At 48.6% G+C, this 22122-nt stretch overlaps 1 protein-coding gene across 1 annotated transcript; it reads right to left on the reverse strand.

The window, feature by feature from the left end:
- Positions 1–18043: 18043 nt before the first annotated feature.
- P2RY4 (pyrimidinergic receptor P2Y4) lies at positions 18044–21421 on the reverse strand. Its single transcript, XM_084813289.1, is given in 4 exon segments — positions 18044–18525; positions 18528–18855; positions 18858–19115; positions 21371–21421. Coding segments are annotated over 4 exon segments (1119 nt in total).
- Positions 21422–22122: the final 701 nt, after the last annotated feature.

Here is a 22122-nt window from a genome sequence, read left to right on the forward strand (position 1 = left end):
CGAGCTGGGATCCACTGCTTGAGGAGGCCTTCCGACTGGCACAGAAAACTGTGCTGCGCTCACAGACGAGCACCTGCACTGGCTCACACACACTCCGGCCATCTAACCAAGCGCATTCCTCCAGTTAAGTTGAGGAAGCAAGCCGGACCAATGATCATTACAGCTGGCAAACTGTGCTGCATGACCTGGGAAAGGTCCTTGCCTTTCTCACCCACAGGTTGTTCCCTCCTAGATGCAGCACTGGAACCTGCAGGGGAACACGCACCAACCCGTAATGGAATGGAGTGGGAAGAAAGCGCTCTCGTGACAAGCTGCGCCGGTCAATCCGCGAACACATGCGCCCTGGAACAGGCTGCTCTGGGAGCTGCAGCCTGTCCTATATGTGCTACAACCAGCTTATAACAACATGCTGTGTCCAGACATGAGCACGCGTGCGCACGGGTTCGTTAGAAAAAGGGATGCCATAAGTGGCTGGCGTCTCAGTCACGAAAGGCATAATCAGCAGGAAGCACACTGACACACTCATGACTAATGAATCAGCTAATGGCTCAGTCAGTTGACATGTCTTGTGGCTAACGGGAAGATTATGGGGAGGGGGAAGGGTATAAAAGACTAGTGCACGCTTATCTTGGGGTCCAGACTGCTCTGCACCTGTTTTGCAAAACGACCAATGAAATAGTGTTAGATCCACTGCTGCCTGCCTGGCATCCTTTCTTTCAACCAGAAGCAAGAACTTTTCTCTAACAGGTTGACATCCAATACATTGATCAAAGAGAAAATAAATAAATAAACAAATAAATAAATAACTGTAAGGACAAGAAAAGAGATGCCGAGCGGTAAAGTCCACACTTTAGGAATGGACACAAGACCATAACTGTAAACTACTGGGAGGGCGACAACTGTTGCAGCTGAATGAGAGAGCAACACCCCAGGGCTCTCCATCAACCCAGGTACAGAAGGGCCTTGTCATGTGAGACATGAAGTGCAGCGTGGCCTACACTACTTACATACACAACACTCAACGACAGCCTCTTAGTGTGGTTTCTGGAATTTCCGGCGTCCGGGTATTAGATGAAATGTTGGCACTGGTGCTCAACCTGCCACTTGTATGCCTCATGAGAAAACAGGTGTTACGCAGGAGGTGTTGCAAATTCAGTACTACTACCCGATCCATAAGGATTGGATTGCAGGAGGACTGTGGTTTAATAACCTGAATGGAGGCCTGCCCCTCACACACAAGGAATTTAAGAATGGACGTAAAGCCTCGAATCAGCCTGCATAGGCAATGCTGTGTATAAGAGAATTTTGAAAAAACGGGATTTCAAGAGATCATAGGGCAGCCCTGGGGCGTGGCTAGGGGTGCACGAAAGTCACTTACCTGGTCTCGCAGCTTGCTTCGCGGTGGGGGGGAGGCGCTTCGCTGCTCCCCCTGAAGTTCAGGCCGGGGGGGGAGGCTTCCCTCCTCGCCCGGCCGAAATTCAGGCCGGGGGGGAGTCTTCCTGCCTCGCCCGGCCGAAATTCAGGCCAGGGAGGAGGCGCCTCGCCCGGCCGCGAAATAAAAAGTAAAAAAACCCGCCCCCATGATAGGCTACGTGATGATTTACGTAGCCTATCACGGCTAGATCTGCAAAGTCAGCCGTGATAGGCTACGTTAATCGTCACGTAGCCTATCATGGGTGACTTAAAAAAAAAAAAGCGCGTACGCTAATTGCGGCCCCCATAGGGAGCCGCCATTCGTGTTCCTTATTTGGTCGCTATAGTCTACGTAAAGATTACGTAGACTACGGCGAAAATAAGGGCAACGCTATTTTCGTTGCCCTTATTTTCGCCGTAGTCTACTTAAAGATTTACGTAGACTACAGCGACCAAATAAAGAACGCGAATGGCGGCTCCCTATGGGGGCCGCAATTAGCGTACGCGCTTTTTATTTATTTTTTTTAAAGTCACCCGTGATAGGCTACGTGACGATTAACGTAGCCTATCACGGCTGACTTTGCAAATCTAGCCGTGATAGGCTACGTTAATCGTCACGTAGCCTATCATGGGGGCGTTTTGTTTTTTTTTTACTTTTCTTGGAATGGCGGCGGTGGCAGCCGGTCGAAAGACCGGCTGCCGCCCCTGCCCCTGTCGAAGCCCTGCTGAACCGCCGCTGCGACCCGCCACCGGGAGCGACATTCGGGAAAGGTAAGTCCCATCCTGGGGGGGGGGGCGGGGGGGTGGAGAATTTCTCCCCAAAACTACTTCGGGGGGCCGAATACGTTGGCACTCGGCCCCCCGAAGTTTTGGGGAGAAATTCTCCCCCATCCCTAGGCATGGCACTACGCACCAGATGATCCTATACACTGACCCTAACAGGGTAGTGTTTCATACCTCCCGTGTTACTGCACAGTTGTAACCTTAATAAATTTAACCAGTTAGCTGAATTGGCACAGACTCCTGCCACTGACTATGTGGAGTAAGCAAAAAAGGTGGGGGGGGGCAACCTTGTTTAGCTTCCGCAAAGCAGAAGCTACCTGTTCCTCCAGAGCATGCCCTCGGAGCGAATGCTGAAGCCGCTGCCTCGCAACATGAGTGAAGAACAACCCTTACAATCAGCCCAGTGAGGCGGGTTACGCAGAGAGCCAGGGACTGGCCTAAAGTCACACAGTGAGCTTCACGGCCAAGTGGGGACTAGAGCCCATATCTCCATTATGGCACTTTAACCACTGCACCGAGCTGGTACTCTAAGCTGCCGGGGAGGTGTGAAAACAGGAGAACCCCAAACCCACATAGCTACCAGTCTCCCCTCACGGGGGTTAGCAATGGCTCTACCAGGGCATGAGTCAAGAGTCTCACCACGCCCCACCCAGGGAAGCTGGGTATCAAGCCCCAGACTTTGTTAACAATAAGGGGGCTCTGTGAGATGTTCAAAGGCCCAAGTCTGAAACTTCGGCAAGGCGGAGGGCCTCCCCCCCCACCACTTTTCTTTTCTTTCTTTCTCATTTCCTTTTGTCCCTTTTCCTCCCTGTCTATGGACCTTGCACTCCGACCTGGAAAATTAAGACCATAATTCGAAGCTGCCTCCCCACGGAAAGGAGACCTTCTATGTGGGGTGGGAATGGATGGAAACAACCCTTTGAATTGTAGAGGGGCATCTATGTCTTCGCCTCCCCACCCAAGCACAACTCCCCCCACAGCAATGGGGCCACATGCACAAGTCCCCATTCCTTCCTATGGGGGTGAGAAAGGAAGAAATTTGCTCCCAATGCATAGCCCTGATGCTATGTATTCATTTGGCCAAATAAAAGAAAGCCCTTATCTCTTCTTCCAGAGATCTTCTGGAAGAGAGGGAGAGACTAATAGCAAACAAAATACGTGCACTTCCCATGCAGAAGATGATAGCTGAATATCCTAGATACAACTTGGCACTTTTTCCCCTTCCCCCCCGTTTTTTTTGGTCTCCCCCCCTCCTCTTCCCACCTAAATACAAAAGACACTGGGCCAGCAAGGCCACCAAAGATCATAGAATCATAGGGTTGGAAGGGGCCTACAAGACCATTGGGACCAACCCCCTGGTCAGTGCAAGAAGCCTGATTCTCAGGCGGTCACCCAGCCAAGCACTAACCAGGGCTGACCCTGCTTAGCTTTTGAGATCAGGCAAGATTGGGCGCATCCAGGCCTTTGACTGATTGCTTGGAGGTGTGGGGAAAAAACTCCGCCCCATTCTTCTTCTTCTTACTATTATTACTGCACTACAGGCCATTCAGGAGGCAGGGGCGAACCCCACCCCTCTCTGGGCTGGCAAGGCCGCTCTGCTGCCACCCACAGCAAAGGCAATTCAGGCTGCTTCGTAGCACTGAAAACTCCCCTCTGCAGGGGTGGCAAGGCCACTTAGCCGCTGCCCGCTGAAATCCCCGGCTGAAGGGCCTCTCCGGAGGTGCAGGAAGCGCCCGTTGCGCAGCAAGGCCATGCTGCTCGGGTGATCGCTAGCTGGGAGGCCGACCTGCTATATTGGCCAAACAGGCCACACTACCCGCAAGATGAGACGACCGGGCCACAGAGAGAGCCCAGGGAATGAGCCCCCATGGGCTGCAGCCACTCCAGGGTGCGGGAACGCTCCCCCACCTCCCTGAGACAGCAAGGCCACGCCGCCGCCATCCTAGGCCAAACGGGCCGCTCTGGGGAGGAGGAAAAAGCCCGCGAAGAGGCAATTCAGGCACCGCAAATGGCAGCCAAATGGGCCACTCTGGGGCACAGGAAAAATCCCCCCAAGAAAGGCAGCAATACGGGGGCCTCAGTCAGCAGCCAAATGGGCTGCTCTGAGGCACAGGAAAAAGCCCGTGAAAAGGCGGCAATTCAGGTGGGGCGTGAGAAAACTCCCCCCTCTTCCAGTTGGAGTGGGGGGCTGCTGCCGCCACCGAGGAAGGTGGCAATTCCGGGCCGCTCAGGGCGAGGGAAAACTCCCCCGTTGGGCAAAATGGGGCCCCACAGGAGGCGCAGGAAGCCCGGGGGGAGCGAGCTGGGAGAAAATCCCACTGCTGGGCCGGCAAGGTAGCGCCACAGCCGCCCGCTGCAAAGCGCAGCAGAATCCGGGCCGTACGGGGCGTGGGAAGCTCCCCCCCTCGATAGCCACGGCGAGGGCCTGCAGGGTCAGCCCCTGCGGCCAGCGGCCCAGGGGCAAGCGGGGGGGTGCAGGGAAATACTGCCCCCCCACTCAAGGGTGATGGCCCCACGAGGTCCAGGGAAGGAAAAAAATGGCCCGCCCTAACGGTGGCCGGCACCCTCCCATGGCTTGCTGGAGCCGCCGCTGCCGAGTGCCGCCGCCGCCACCTCCACGCTGCTGCTGCTCCTGCTGGGCCAGCCAGAAAACCCAGAATGAATGAGGAAAGGGGGCGGGGCGGCCTAAATATCGGCCGGCTCAGCCGCCGCCCCACCTGGACATTGAGAGCGAGGGCAAATGGCCTTCGATCTCATCCTGCCCTCCCCCCCACCCGCAACATCCCCCCCCGCAACATCCCCCCCCCCACGGCCAGGCAAGCCGGACGTGGGGGGAGGGGACTTTTGTTGCTCTTAGCATCCCTCGCTAACCTCAGCTCGTTCTCAGCTTTAGCCTTCCTGACGCCACCCCTGCAATTCTGTGCTACCTGCCTGTACTCTTCCTTTGTAGCTTGGCCTTCCTTCCACTTCCTATATGTGTCCTTTTCTGCTTTCAGGTCATCCCTAAGCTTTTCATGAAGCCACATTGGCTTCTTCTGTTGTCTTCCACCTTTTCTTCTTGTTGGAATTGTTTGTGATTGTGCTTTGAGAATTTCCTTTTTTAAAAACTCCCACCCATCTTGGACTCCTTTTCTCGTTAGCGTCGCTTGCCATGGGACCTTACTGATTATCGTTCTGAGTTTATTAAAATCAGCATTCCTAAAATCCAGGGTACGCGTTTGACTACACTCGGCTTTTGCTTCCCTTAGAACCAAGAACTCAAGTACAACATGGTCGCTTTCCCCCAGAGTTCCTGTAACTGCTACTTTATCCACTAAGTCATCTCTGTTGGTTAGGATCAAGTCAAGGATAGCCAATCCTCTAGTTCCTTCCTCTACTTTCTGTAGGAGGAAGTTATCTGCCACACAAGTCAGGAATTTCCTGGAGGGGCCATGTTTTGCAGAGTTTGTCTCCCACGAAATATCAGGGAAATTGAAGTCCCCCATTACTACTACATCATGCTTCCTTGAAACATTGGCTATTTGCTTTTCAAAAGTTTCATCCTCGTCTTCTCCTTGATTGGGTGGCCGGTAGTAGACTCCGACCACCAGGTTCCTTCTATTCTTTGCCCCATTTAGTTTGATCCAGATGCTCTCGATGGGGCTACCAAGCTCCTCCTCCTGTATTTCTGTGCAGAGAGATGTATTTTTCACATACAGTGCAACCCCACCTCCCTTTCTGTTCCTCTTGTTCTTTTTGAACGAGTAGCTTTACTAGAGGATCAAATCTATATGAACTCATGCATTACTGCTCAAAATGGAGAAAATGTTCAGTCTACAAAAACTTGGCCATGTAGTTCATTGTGTACAATCAGATTCAATTATAATAATAGGTGACTTTGTTAATCTCCCCCCCACACACACACACACGCCATAGTTGATCACAAAACCTGAAAAATTCAAGAAGAAATTTGGAAACTCCATTGAATGTTACTTGAGTGATCACTGTCTTGGTATTATTAGACATTCTCAGCATTCATAACCACTGGTGCTTTTTTGAGAAAGGTATATCAGGCATGCTCCTGACTTTTATTAGAGGAAGATTTTAAATCTTTTTTCTTTTTTTTTTACAACATTTTTATACCACCCCACATCTAAAAGAGATTCTGGAGCAGTGATCATAAGAGATAAAGTACTAAAAAGATGAATAGATTAAAAAATCATATTAAAATTATTCTTATTTAAAACAGAATGCTAATATAAACCATGGCAGGGCAGTTAAGGAATTTTTCCTGGAATAGAAATGTTTTCAGGAGGCACTGGGAACAACACAGTGTTGGTCCCTGCCTGACCTCCAGGGACAGGGAGTTCCACAGAACAGGAGCCACCACACTGAAGACTCTTCTCCTAGTGGACTCCATTTGGACCATGGGTCCATGTGGAGCCACCAGGAGCATGCCCTGTGATGACCTCAGTGATGAGGCAGGTCAGTGAAGGAGAAGGTGTTCTCTCAGGTATCCTGGTCCCAAGTTGTTAAGGGCTTTGTACACTGGTACCAAAACCTTAAACCTGGCCTGGTAGCAAATAGGCAGCCAGTGTAGTTCCCTCAGCAAAGGAGTTGCACGCTGAAAGGGGCAGCTCCCAACAACAGCCAAGCCGCTGCGTTCTGCAATAGCTCCAGCTTCTGGAGCAGCCTTAAGGGCAGCCCCACATAGAGCACATTGCAGTAACCCAGTCTTGAGGTTACTATCGCCTGTACCACTGTGGCCAAGCTGTCCCTGTCCAGGAGAGGCCGTAGCTGGTGAACCAGCTGAAGCTGGTAGAAGGCACTCCGAGCTGCCATAGCCACTTGGGCCTCTAGCAACAGTGATGGATCTAGGAGAACCCCTGTCAGGGTGGAAACTGAGCCAAAAGAACCCCAGAGCAGTTCTGATTCTGAGGAGGAACAGCAATCCGTGGGAGAGGAGCCAGCTCATCCCTCACAGGCACAGCAGCTGGCAGAGATTCCTCCTGCCAGCATTCCTGAGATAGATAGTGACCCTGGTAGGGAGAGAGTGCGGGAGGGGGGCTTGCTAGACACTTGGCGCCAGCGCAGAGAGTGACGACAGATGGAGGGCACGGAAAGGAGGCGTAGCGCTCGTTTGGCACGCAAGCAATGGTCACATCCCGAGGACCCAAGGGAAAGAGGGAGGATCTCTCCCTAGCCCATAAGTTCAGGGTCTTCCTGTAATTCTCCTTCAAATGGGGACCAACTGCCTAACCTGGAGCACAGGCTACTCTGCTATCTTTCCCCAGGGCTGTTCCTTGCTTAGTCGCTGGTGATTAGCATCTGAAAGAGTCATTAAGTTGTAAAAGGAATAACACCTTGAAAAGAATCCTTTCATCTGTGTCTTGAGTTGGCTATTGGAGTAGACTGAAAGAGGCCGCTAGGGCGCTCCTGACAACCCCCAGACTACGGACCTGATTTTTCAGAGAGAGTGCAACCCCATCCAGAACAGGCAATTAGCCTACCTCCCAAACCTGGGAACCACTCACCCACAGGACTTCCATCTTGCCAAGATTCAGTTTCAGTTTTTTGGCCCTCATCCAGCCCATTACTGAGTCTAGGCACTGAGTCAGGACTTGCACAGCCTCTCCTGATTCAGATTTCACAGAGAGATAGAGCTGTGTGTCATCACTGTACTGATGGCACTTGGCTCCAAATCCCCTAATGCCCACTCTCAGCGGCTTCATATAGATGTTAAACTACACTGGGGACAAGATGGTACCCTGTGGAACCCCATAGCTTAATTGCCAAGGGGCTGAGGAATGGTCACTCAATGTAAAACAGTGCCTCTGATGCCATCCCACAGAGTCGATACAGGAGGATACCACAGTCGATGGTATCAAAAACAGATGAGAGAGCAAGCAGAATTAACAGGGTTGCACTCCACCGTCCCCCTCTCGATAAAAGTCTAGGGATGGCGGAGAATTTTCCCCGAATCTTCGGGGGGCTGAGCGCCAACGCATTCGGCCCCCTGAAATCGGTGGTGAAATTCTCCGCCCCTCCCGCCCCACCCGGGACGGGACTTACCTTTGGCGAATGTCCCTCCCAGCGGCAGGTCCCGGCGGCGGTTCGGCAGCGGTTCGTCGCGGGTGGGGGCGGCCGGTCTCCCGACTGGCTGCCCCCGCCGCCATTGCAAAAAAAAACACCCTAAAGTAAAAAAAAAAAAACCACCCGTGATAGGCTACGTAACGATTTACGTAGCCTATCACGGCTAGATTTCCAAAGTCAGCCGTGATAGGCTACGTAAATCGTCACGTAGCCTATCACGGGTGACTTTGGGAAAAAGAAAAATAAAGCGCGTACGCAAATGGCGGCTCCCATGGTGACCGCCATTTGTGTTCCTTATTTTGGCACGTCTAGTCTACGTAAAGATTTACGTAGACTACGGCGAAAATAAGGGCAACGCAAATAGCATGCCCTTATTTTCGCCGTAGTCTACGTAAATCTTTACGTAGACTACCCGGGCCCAAATAAGGAACGCAAATGGTGGTCCCCATGGGAGCCGCCATTTGCGTATGCGCTTTTGTTTTGTTTTTTTCCAAAGTCACCCGTGATAGGCTACGTGACGATTTACGTAGCCTATCACGGCTGACTTTGGAAATCTAGCCGTGATAGGCTACGTAAATCGTCACATAGCCTATCACGGGGTCTTTTTTTTTTTTACTTTTTGTTTCGCGGCCGGAGAGATGGGGCGCTTCTCCCCGGCCTGAATTTCGGCCGGGCGAGGTGGGAAGCCTACCCCCCCGGCCTGAATTTCAGCCGGGCGAGAGGGGAAGCCTCCCCCCCCTCGCCTGAACTTCAGGGGGAGAAGCGAAACGCCTCCCCCCCACCGCGAAGCCAAGCTGCGAAAAGGTAAGTGACTTTCGTACATCCCTATAAAGGTCATCCATCAAGGTGACCAAGGCTGATTCAGTCCCATAACCAGGACAAAGCCCAGAGGGGAATGGGTCCAGATAATCACTATCCTCCAAGAGTGCCTGCAGTTGTTCTGCTGCGACTCTCCCCAGTACTTTCCCTAAGAAAAGGGTATTTGCAACAGGGCGGTAGTTGTATAATACCTTTGGGTCCAGAGTGGGCTTCTTCGGGAGTGGTTGCCTCCTTAGGGACTCCTTAAGGAAGAACCCCACTCCTTCCTATAGGGAAGTATTCACTTGGACCTACCCACTCATACCCCCTAGGCTAAAATCATAAAATTACAGAATCATAGAATAGTAGGGTTGGAAGGAGCCTATAAGACCATTCAGTCCAACCGCCTGTTCAGTGCAGGAATCTAAGTCAAAGCATCCCTGACAGAAGGCTGTCTAGCCTCGTCTTGAACGCCTCCAGTGCGGGAGAGCCCACCACCTCCCTAGGTAATGGGTTCCATAGTCATAACAGTCAGGAGGTTTGTCCTGATGTTCAGCTGGAATTTGGCTTCCTGTCACTTGAGCCCATGATTCCGTGTCCTGCATTCCGGGATGACTGAGAAGAGATCCTGGCCTTCCTCTCTGGGACAACCTTTCAAGCACTTGAAGAGCGCTATCCTATCTCCCCTCAGTCTTCTCTTCTCCAGGATAAACATGCCCAGTTCTTTTGGTCTCTCTTCATAGGGCTTTGTTTCCAGTCCCCTGATCATCTTTGTTGCCCCCCTCTGAACCCTCTCCAGTTTGTCTGCATCCTTCTTAGGTGCAGAACTTGGCATTTATCCCTATTAAATTTCATTCTGTTGTTTTCTGCCCACCGATCCAGCCTATCAAGATCACTTTGAATGTTTTTTCTGTCTTCCAAAGTATTAGCTATCCCGCCCAATTTTGTGTCATCTGCAAATTTGATCAGCATTCCCTGCACCTTCTCCTCCAAGTCATTCATACAAATGTTGAAGAGCACTGGGCCCAGGACTGAGCCCTGCAGTGCCCCACTCGTTGCCTCTCCCCAGTTGGAGAAGATCCCATTGATAAGCACTCTTTGAGTCCGATAGAACTCAAAAGATAGAACTCCGGACTCAAAGAGTCCGATAGAACTCTTTGAGTTCTGTAGCCAACTGTGGATCCACCGGATCGTTGTTTCATCTAGCCCACTTTGAGCTAGTTTGCTCATCAGGAGATCATGTGGCACTCTGTCAAAAGCTTTGCTGAAGTCGAGGTATATGATGTCCATAGCATTCCCACAGTCCACAAGGGAGATTACCTGATCAAAAAATGAGGTCAGATTAGTCTGGCAGGATTTGTTCTTGACAAATCCATGTTGGCTTTGAGTAATCACTGCATTGTTTTCAAGGTGCTTACAGATGGATTGCTTTAGAATCTTCTCCAGAATTTTCCCAGGGATGGATGTCAGACTGACTGGTCTGTAGTTCCCAGGAGGTTCCTCCTTTTGGCCCTTTTTGAAGATAGGGACAACGTTAGCCCTCCTCCAGTCATCTGGCACTTCACCCGCCCTCCATGATTTCTCAAAGATAATAGACAGTGGTTCTGAGAGTTCTTCTGCCAGTTCCTTTATTACTTTAGGATGCAGTTCCTCTGGCCCTGGAGATTTGAACTCATTCAAAGTAATTAGGTGCTCCTTGACCATATGCCTATCGATCTCAAGCTGCAATCCTGCCCCTTCAGCCTGTATTTCAGCTTTGCCAAGGGGCTCATAGACCGTCTTTCGGGAGAAGATTGAGCTGAAGTAGAAACTGAGCACTTCTGCCTTTTCTTTGTCGTCATTTTGCCATCCTTATTTAGTTGTTGAATCACCATTTCTTTTCTCTGTCTTTTACTGTCTGAAGCAAGCCTTTCTGTTGCTTTTAGCATCACTCACTAACCTCAGCTCAGCTTTAGCCTTCCTGACGCCATCCCTGCAATTCTGTGCTACCTGCCTGTATTTTTATTTATTTATTATTAAATTCATTAATTGCCCATCTGGCTGGTCACCCAGCCACTCTGGGCAATGTACAGCATATAATAAAACAGTTTAAAACAATAAAATTCTACAATAAAAACGTTTTCTAAATACCCTAACCCACCCCAAATGCCTGCCTGAACAACCACGTTTTTAATGCACGACGGAAGGTCATTAAAGATGAGTCTGATTAAGATGAGCATGATTAAGTCTGGATAAAGAGCTGTACTCTTCCTTTGTAGCTTGGCCTTCCTCCCACTTCCTATATGTGTGCTTTTTTGTTTTCAGGTCATCGCTAAGCTTTTTGTGAAGCCACATTGGCTGCTTCTGTTGTCTTCCACCTTTTCTTCTTGTTGGAATGGTTTGTAATTGTGCCGTGAGAATTCCCTTTTTCAAAAACTCCCACCCATCTTGGGCTCCTTTTCTTGTTAGCGTCGCTTGCCAGGGGACCTGACTTATCATTTCGCTGAGTTTAAAAAGGCCAGTGACAAATTGAGACAGCCCCCTCGTTGTCATGGAGGACATGGACGTTAAAGCCACCCAGAACCACCGTCCTGGGTACCTCCAACACCACATTGGAGACCCCCTCTGCCAGCTCAGTCCCAGCGCACCAGCAGCACCCCGGTCTGTCTCTACGCCCGACGCCAGGCGCAGCCCCGCAAGGCCCGCCCAGGGGGGTGGCTTCCTGGCGAGAGAGACGGAGGCCCTGTGAACTATCCCCCCCCCCGGCCCTCCCGCCTATGCTGGTGCTGCGCAGAGGACCCAGGCAGGCGGAGCTCAGTCAGTGCATGATTAAGTCTGGATAAAACTTGCTCTGTGTTGGCTTTCTTGAAACATCGTAATTTCCTACATTCAGAGACATTTATTCACAGTAATCCAGTGGTAGATGTTGAAGAGTTCAGCGAATGTAGTAGGGCAATTTTTTGAATAGTCCATCTTTCCGAATAGGAGGTGTTTGCGGTAGACATTAACGCTCTGCACAGAATATATCCTGTATGGGACAACATCTGCTTGTATGAAATGACAGCTGCAGAAGATTCTCCAGCAGAGTCGCGGGCGGTGCGGCTGGGGGGGAGTCGGAAGCAAAATGCTTTCCAGGCGCGCCTCCCTTGGCTGCGCGCGGCGCCCGGGCCGAGAAGGTCACAGAGCGCGCAGGCGGACTCGGCGGCCCGCCTCCCGCCTCCACGGCCCGATGCTACGAGTCGCGGGGCGGCCCCAGCTGCCCCCGCCGCTGCCCCCCGCCCGCACGTTCGAAGCGCTGGGGCGCGCTGCTGCGCCGGGGCCGAGCACGCCGGGCGCGCCAGCCTCGTTCCCAGAACGCTGCACGCGCACGGGCGCGCGCCGACGCACGCGCAGCGCCGCTCCCCGCAGGACGCTCCCCCGGCCGCGAAGGAGGAAGCGCGCGAGCGGCGCCGGCGCCGGCCTGCCCTGCCCTGCCCTGCCCTGCCCTGCCCTGCGGCGCGGCGCCGAGCCGAGCCGAGCCGAGCCGAGCCGAGCCCGCCGCTCCCGCTCCGAGGCGGAGAAGGAGAGAGCGGCGCGCCGCGCGCTTTTGCCCGCCCAGCCCAGCCCAGCCCAGCCCGCCCAGCGCGGTCCTGCTGCGTGACCCTCCTGCAACGGGGCGGGATATTTGCGAGCCTAGAAAAATGTATAAACATGTTTGTAACGGATTTGTGTGTCTGTAAAAAACATGGACTGGCTTATAATGCACTTGCGAGTCTGGAAAATCTTAAACTGGCTTATAATGCACTTGCGGAATGTTTTGTCTTTCGAAATCCCTCTGCCAGATGGATGGCCAACTTCTTTTTTCAAATATATTTTATTAATTTTTTAAGTTAATGATTTAAAGTTAATTTTGACAATATTCGTCATAACTGACTTCGAAATCAACTTCAGACACATAATATTATTTAACTCAACCATTTATCCCAACATAGCTCAATAACATAAAAATAAAATAATAAAAAAGTATAACTAAAAATATCCAGACCAGTTTGAGATTGTGGGAGGTGGTAATTCTATTGACAGAATTGTACAAAGGGGGACTAACTTCCCCAAAATTTGTTCTTATCACCTGATACTCTTCCTCTTAAATAAGATATTAATTTTGCCATTATAGCAAAATCCCAGACTTTGTTAAACCATTCTTTCCAGTGAGGGAATACTGTGACATTCCATTTTGGGGCAGATACTATTTGTGCAGCTGTTAACGTATACACGATCAGTTCTTAATGTTCCTTATAGGAGGTGATATATAGTTCAACAATATCAGTACAGGATCTAGCGGCACATCATATTTCAGGATTCTAGTTAGTATTTTAATAATCTCTCTCCAGTATTTTTGTGCATAACTACATGTCCACTACCACATATGAAAATATGTTAGGTGTCCCTTTCTGCACCTCCAAAAGATTTTAGAATATGTCTTGTTCATGGCATCAATAATTGCAGGAGTTAAATACCATCTTGACATCACTTTAAAGGATGCAGACAAACTGAGGAGGGTTCAGAGGAGGGCAACAAAGATGATCAGGGGACTGGAAACAAAGCCCTGTGAGGAGAGACTGAAAGAACTGGGCATGTTTAGCCTTGAGAAGAGAAGACTGAGGGGAGATATGATAGCGCTCTTCAAGTACTTGAAAGGTTGTCACAGAGAGGAAGGCCAGGATCTCTTCTTGATCATCCCAGAGTGCAGGACACGGAATAATGGGCTCAAGTGCCAGGAAGCCAGATTCCGGCTGAACATCAGGAAAAACGTCCTGCCTGTTAGAGCAATACGGCAATGGAACCAATTACCTGGGGAGGTGGTGGGCTCTCCCACACTGGAGGCCTTCAAGACGAGGCTGGACAGCCATTTGTCAGGGATGCTCTGACCTGGATTCCTGCATTGAGCAGGGGGTTGGCCTCGATGGCCTTGTAGGCCCCTTCCAACTCTACCATTCTATGATTCTATGATTCTAAAGCAGTTCTCCATTATATTCACATTTAAGAAAAACTCAGGAGCTTTTTTCCATAATTTCTCCCACACCTCCATAGATATATTACTTCCAATAACTTGTGCCGACTTTATCATGTATTCCTTCAACTGTTCCTGTTCACAGCCATATTTTAACAACACGTGATATATCTTACGTAGTCGATTCTTTATTATTATATTTTCAAGTTCTCTTAACTGTTTTAACTTAGTGTTTCAGTCTCCTTTACATATTTTAATTAGATTTCTAACATGAAAATATTCATACCATTGCAGTCCTTCAGAACGTAACACATTTTTAATAGCTGAAAACTGAATTATAATTCCATCCCTTCTCAAATATTTAAAAAGATTTGCTTTCCAAATCTTAAATCTGTAATTTAGTTGATTTCTGTTTGCAAGGGAGAGACAGCTGGACTTATCAGACATTAGTACTGATCCCATATCTTCAGCCAGTTGGATTCTAAAAAAAAATGTGTGTGTTTTACTTCTGTTATTCCCCTACACACACCCCGCCCCATTTTATGGAGTGGCTTCTTCAGCATATTTTTGTATTGCATTTTTTCAGAATAAAGTTCTAATATCCAGTCAGCTAAGGAATTAACACAGCTAGCTATATAATATAATATCACATTTGGCACTGACAAACCTCTGTTGTGTTTCTCATCTTGTAGAACAATTTTGAGTCTTGGTTTTTTATTGTACCAAATAAATTTTAACAGACTATTTTGGCACTTAAATTGTATATTTTAATTGGGAGTGCTTGAAATAAAAAAGTTTGATTTTGGTAACATAACCATTTTTGTTGTAGCCACTCTCCCACACATTCTCTATATAATAATCTGTAGTTATACATTTCTTCTAATTTGTTCATTATCATTATACCTTGATGGTCTTATAGGCCCCTTCCAACCCTACTATTCTATGATTCTAAACATCTCATAGGTTTCTGTTTCCAAGTAATCTATCACTTAATTCTTGTTTTCATATTTTTTAAAAATATTAATGCCCATTATTTCTCTTTTATCTTTATTTGTTTTATATCCTGCCAATAATCCTTTATCAGATTTTCATATTTTATTAGTGGCTGAATCAGTTTGGTCATTATCAAAACAACATCACCTGCATATAACTTATTTTTTTCAGTAACTCATTTTCTCATATTTTTATAGCTAAGGGGTCTAATGCTAAAACAAAAACCACTTCTGAAAGACAGCATCCTCTGTACTTAATACTACATTAGGTGTCATAATGCCATTTTAGTCTGAAGATTCATATAAACAGCTTGTACCCAATTTCCATATTTAAGTCAAATATTAAATATTTTAAGCATTTCAAAAAGATATTTCCGTTCAAGATTACCAAATGCTTTCTCAGCATCATGAAATAACATTACAGGGTAGAATCCAGTGGGGTGTTTGCACCCCCACCGATTCCCTCCCACCCCACCAGTTCCCTTCTGGGAGTGGTGGGTCCCACTGATTCCGCTGCACAAGTGGGACCCACTGCTTACATAAGGGAGATTTAGCGCTTCCAAGAGGAAGCCCCTTAAAGAGCAGAAATGCTCATTTTTGGAAGGAAGATGGTCAGCAGAGTTCCCTTATCTCTAATTCTTCCTCATTTTTCTTTAACTCTCCGAGTGCGAGGAGCCCCAGTGACAAAGCATCTCAGCCCAGTGACAAAGTGGCAGCACATAAGTGAGTTAAGCACCTGTGCAAGTTTAGCAACAGGGCAAGGAAGCCAGGGGCTTCCCTCCCTAGTCATATTAAGTAACTGTAAATAAATATCTATAAATTCCCCACCTTCTCCTAGTAACAACTTACTTTTCTAGGTAAACAAACCCAATAATAGCAATTTTAAAAAGTCATGAAGGTAGAAAGCCAGCAGGGGCATCGGGGCTATCCAGTGTATTCCACTGAGTGACACATGTATGACTATCTGCCTGCTAGACAGACGCTGTGGGTGTGTGCTCAGTGTAATGAGCTCCTGGTTCTCAAGGAATGAGTTTGTTCCCTTGAAGCCAAGGTTGTGGACTTGGAGAAGCTAAGAGAGGAACAGAGGTTGGTGGATGAGACCTTCAGGGATCAAATAGTGGTGTCCTACTCCCTGGGTGACAGCTTCTCTGTGGTCATGGAGAATGGGAGTCTCAGGGGAAAGGGGCATTCTTCAGGGACCCATTCCTCAGAAGATGAGTAAATTTCCTTCCATGCCAAGGATGTGCCTCCAGGGGGAGCAGGGCTTCTGTTAGTGGGAGATTCGATAATTAGACACATAGACAACTGGATCTGTGTGATGATCGTGTAGACTGAATGGTAAATTGCCTGCCTGGTATGAAGGCTGTGGGTATCATGCACTGTCTAGATAGACTAGTAGACAGTGCTGGGGTGGAGTCAGTGGTTGGTACCAGTGATGTGGGAAATGTAGTCATGAGGTCTGGAAGCCAAATTTAGGTTGCTAGGTAGGAGGTTGAAATCCAGGACCACCAAGGTGGCTTTCTCTGAAATGCGACTTGTTTCACATGCAAGGCCAGCTAGACAGGTGAAGCTGAGGAGTCTCAATGTGTGGGTGAGATGGTGGTGCAAGGAGGAGGGGTTCAGATTTGTTAGCTAGCTGGGGAGCGCCAGTAGGGCTGGATAGCCTGAGCACGCAAAGCAATGCAGAGCCAGGGAAGGGGCTGGCTGAGCCCTTGAATAAAGGGCCTGTGTGTGTGGTAAATTTGTAGCCTTCTAAAACAATAGCTGAGGGGACCACTGCAAAAGGTGGGGGGGGCTGCCTTTCCTGTCTTTTAACTGCTGAGCCACATCAGCTCTGCTGCACCCTGCAGGCACTAAGGGCTTCATCACGCAAGGCTAAAATCCTGCAGTTTGCTGGCGCTTCTGCTTCTGGAATCTTTGTGGGATTAGATCGGGTCCTTTCCATGTGGCTTTAAAAAAAACACTAAACTTCTCAATAAGGTCTTTGTGTTTCATTACAAAGCCACTAGGTGACGCTGTTGTTTGTTGCAATAAAAGCATCTTTAAACAGTATACCCTCATTTACATCGACTCCATGGTGGGAGGAGGGAAAATGCCGGACTTTTGTCCTCATGGAAAACAACGCAGTAGAGCTCACAAAGAGCAGGAGGTTCTCTGGAGGAGGGCTGCGTCGTGTACAGGACCCGCAAACTTCTGTGAGTAAGCAATCTCCATAGCAGGATAAAAGCCCCATGTGAATGAGCCCTTAGAAGACTAGGATTCTGAGTCATCAGTACAAAACTTCACCAGTCTGACTTCCTAAAGCAGATTATTATGTTCCCATGGCCCCTCCTGCCATCACTGCTGTATTTTAAAAAATTGGGAACAAACTAGGCATGACCATAGAATTCCCAACACCTTTTTCTTTTCCAAAAATCAGCCACAGGAAACCCTAGTCCAGATTTGGACCATGGCACAGGGACAGGGGGTGACCCTTTCCACCCAGGCTGAAAATGCACCCCACCAGGCTGCTATTTGCCCTAATGGGAACACCATCTGACCCCCTCTGGGATACAACCCTTTTGGGAAACGGGCATATCCCATTTTTCATGCTAACAAGCTCATGAGATGAGTAACTTCAGAGGAAAGCAGTGAGCTACAGCCCCTTCCTGAGCTTGCTCATCCTGAACAAGGACTTTAAATCTACCTCATAGGTCCCAATCCAAGCCTCTATCCTGAAAAATTCAGTTTCGGCAGGAGACAAAAACAAGGTTCCTGTACTCCAGCCAATAAGGGGCAGAGTATTTCACTCCAAATTCTCTGTATCTTCTGCTGCCACCACCTCAGTGCCTTTTCCAGTTCAAATTGCCCATTTCGGACAGGCTTTTGTTCCACACAGGATGTAGTTTTACCATAGTCTGGGAACACAGTCTGGCTGGGTGACCAGCCAGATGGGCGATTAATAAATTTAATAAATAAATAAATAAATAAATAAAAACAGACAACCCTGACAAGCCTGCTCTGTGCCCCTTTCTGCTTATCTAGCTTGGCCACTGTCTTCTCTCAGGCATATGCTGTTGTCTCTGTGAGTAGTCAGCTTATTCTCCTTGTACTGGGAAACAAGAGCCAAAGTGGACACATGCTTGGATTTGGGAATATTTACCAAGGCATGACGCAGCCGTCTCCTGTAGGTATCCCCAGCCAAGAAGCATAGGATGGGATCTGTGCAGCTATTGGCACTGGCTGAGGGCCAAGTTATTTTGTAGGGAGTCTTAATGACATTGAGTGTGTAGCAATTTGCTTTCAGAAGCCGAGAGATGTAGTAGAGAGTCCATGTGATGTGGAATGGCAAGAAGCTAATGGCAAACACCAATGGCACAACGATGATCATCTTGATGGAGTGTTTCTTGTAGGAAGGGATGGTTTGACTGGAGCTAAGATAGTGAGGTTTCCACAGCCTCTTGGCCATCTGGCAGTAGCACATGATGATAACCAGGAATGGAATGCCAAAGAGAATGTCATCACTGAGGACTTGTAATAGATGTAGTGGTGAAACTGCTCAGGTTTTGTAGTGTCATGGCAGAGGGTCTCATTGCCCCTGGCACTGAGGGTGACGAAGACCAAGTTGGGAACAAGGCAGATGATGACAACTAGCCACACTCCCACACAAACCAGACATGCATGCCTGGTTTTGACCCACTTGAGGGACCGGATGGGATGACAGATTCCCACATTATGGTGAACGCTGATGCAGGTGAGGAGGATGCTGCTGCAGAGATTTGTGTCGAAAAGGAAGTGCACAATCTTGTGCAGCCATCCACCAAAAGGCCAGTTGTTGCGGTCAGCGCTGCGTAGTAGGAGACCAGGATGGGAAGGGAGAGGACATAAGGGGCGCCTGAGATGGCTAAGTGGAACATGTGCGTCGTGGTGGCATTCCAAGGCCTCATCCTGAAGCCAGACATCCACAGGGAACAGGCATTGAGGGAGAGCCCCACCACACAGACAGCTCCATACAAGAGGGGCAGAAGGACAAACTTAAACTCCTCATTGAATATGCACTTCTCATCTGCTGTGCTGCCAGAAGCATTTACTGTCAGCTCAGCTGGAAACTGGATGTTATGGTGGAAGTGTTAGCGGGTGAGTCATCATCAAGCCGTCCAGCACCTGGATATCAGAAACGTCACAAAAATGCTTCACATAGCTGCTCACTCTCACCACGGTCTGCGTCACAGTGTATTGGCATCAGGCCAACGCGAGAATGGAATGCCAGAGGGAAAGGTCATTACTGAGGCGCTGCAAGGGACATGGCGACCAGACTCTGCAGTTCTAGTAGTATTTGGTAGTTAGTAGGGTTAGTAGTTGTCACTGGGTTTGCTGTGATGAGCTGCACATTTAAACATTTCAAGAATTGTTTTGATTGTGTGCTCAGAAAGCAGCCATCGGAAGTGAGCAATGCTTAATTCTCCAAAAGGAAGATGCGTGGGAGACATGCCATATAGCCCTGAAGGAAGCCACACTCCTTCATAGTGTATGGGGACTGGCTGCAGTTGCTCACTGGTGAGAGAAAGACCCTTAATACATGCTCAGAGCCGTTTTAGTTGATATATATCTATATATCTATATCTATGAATAAATGAATGAAATAATGATCTATTTTATTATTTATTTAAATTATTTTTAGACCATCTTGAATGGTAGAGCCCTGTCAAGGCAGTGTACAAGATAAAAACAATACAAATGATATTCACATTTAAAGACTCCGCATAGTCAGAAATGGTAGGATGCAATTAAGGCTGCAATCCTATACATAATTACCTCAGAATAAGTCCCACTGAACTCAGTAGGGCTTACTTCTGAATAGACATGTATAGGATGGTGCTGTAAAGGAGGAGGAGATTAAGACCAATGGTATGTGTGCAAGATTTTTTTTCTACTCACCCTCTGATCAGGAAGGATCCAACAGCTCCATCCTTCCTTCCTTCCTCCAGCTAGAATATTCAAGGCAGAGTGTCAGGAAACAAGCAAGTGAAGCTTTCTGGGAAACCTGCATGAATGGAGATGCTTGTTTCCCCTCTAACTCCCTCTTCATTCAAGCTGCTTCTTGGATAAACCAACTGTGCTGACAACAGCGGTCTTGTGAGCAGCCTTGGGTTCTGTACAAGTTGGCTCCCCTGAAAATTAATTTGGTCTTAATTGGTGTCACCCAAAGCTGGGTCACTCAGGAGGGAATCATCTCTCAAAAGCACTTTGTGGTCTGCACAAATCCTTGGGGAACTGCCAGAGGAAATCTTAGGAGGAAGATGTTCATGTGAGAAAGGGAGTCTGGGGCATATCTACATTAAAAATGGAAAACAACTTAAAAGGGTGTCCTGGATTCTAGGTATCTCTAACAAAAAACAATTTTTTTCAGTATTGTCACAGAGCAACAATTCCTGAAGGTTCTGTGAAGGCAGAACCATCAGGAATTGTACTTCTGTGATGGTGGTAATCCTGTGATTGATTGTTTATTAGAGGTACTCAGCCCCTTCATCAGAGTCAAAATCCTATGATTCCATTCTTAGGAGCCATAAAAATGCAACATGGTTAAAACTGGATTAAACGTATAGTGTTTTGATACTTTGAATTCTGGAGCTCCATTGGTGTGGCCACCTGGTGCTTAGTTTGGGGGTGCAGGTGAGCTGACAAAGTGCCCCCATCCCAGCAGGTGCATTTTCCGCATTTCAGCTGTGCCTGTCTATATGGGACTGATAGATGTTACAGAGACTGCACAGGCTGACATCTAGCTGCCTGTGTGCCAAAGCACTGAACTGTGCAAGATAATCCGTCACTGTAAAATTATGCTACAGTATACATTATGCAGATAAGATCTTCAGAAGCTTGGGAGGGGGATGATCCATCTCTCCATTGGGACAGGAGGGAGCGATAGCATTCCGTGAGGTGGGAGGGCGGAGTTGCTGCTCTCCAGGGTCAGCCTATCTCCCTCCCTCCCTTCACAGGAACATTGGAATCTGCCCGACACTGAGTCAGAAACCCTGGGTCCATCTAGCCCCGTTTTGTTGACACTGACTGGCGGCAGCAGGTTTCCAGGCAAGGGTCTTCCCAGCCCTCCCTGGAGCTGCTGGGGACTGAGCCTGGGACCTTCCGCAGGCCACCCCTCAGAGTTCACCAAGGTGAAACACTCCCGCTAGAGGAAGGGTAAAATAATTTGGAAATAGTTTTGACATTTGAATTCAGAGACAGACAGAGAGAAAGAGAGAGAGAGGAGAACTAGCAGAGAGTTTTAGCTGGTGTTAGCTAGAACTTGGGTACAGCCTCAAGTTGTCAGAAACACTCTCAGGGGGTCTGAAGCCGGCAACGGACGGACCCGGACTGGCGGGCTCCGGGTAGGGTCCATCCGACTGGATTTCTCCACCATCCCTACTCTTTCCCAACCTAGGATCTCCAAATGTAGTTGAACAATTCCCATCATCCCTAGCCAGCATGGCCTATAACGGGTGATGTAGTTCAACAACCTCAAAGCTCAGAGAGAGACAGGAGATGATGGTGATGATAATGATGGTAATGGTAATGGTGGTGGTGACAGAAGATACTTCAGTGTGGTTCAACCACAGCAGAGCTCAGATTTCCAAAATTAGGCAACATTTGCTCTTTGTTATAAACTGGGTCCTCAGAGCAGAAAGGAAGTGTGAGGAGGAGCCCCACCCAGTGACAAAGCATCAAGGTAAAAATCAGAGAAGCACCCACATGAGTTAAGCAAGCTTAGCAACAGCGCAAGGAGGCCAAGCTGACCCTTCCCCACCTCCTACTAGTAAATAACTATGCTTTTCAAGTAGATCAGGGTAGATGACCCTTTTGAGCCCACAGGCACCTTTGCTATTTTTTTCAGACCTAGGAGCTCATTTTCCACCAGAGGAACAGCTGTCCTCTCTCTAGGTGCCCTTTGGGCTTTCCCATCTCTTCTGTCTCACCTTACCTGCTGTTAGGGCTGGCCTGGCCTGGCTCTCCCTGTGCTTGGGACTAACCAACAGTACCACCACTGTTGATAAAATACCACTCAGAACGTCTTGAAGGAAAAGTGGCACACCAGTAAAGGAAAAAGACTATGGTCTGAGTAGC

The sequence above is a fragment of the Heloderma suspectum genome, chromosome 9 (assembly GCF_057233095.1).
Source record: "Heloderma suspectum isolate Gila_16-S chromosome 9, 16-S_ref, whole genome shotgun sequence".
In the NCBI taxonomy this organism is placed as follows: Eukaryota; Metazoa; Chordata; class Lepidosauria; order Squamata; family Helodermatidae; genus Heloderma; species Heloderma suspectum.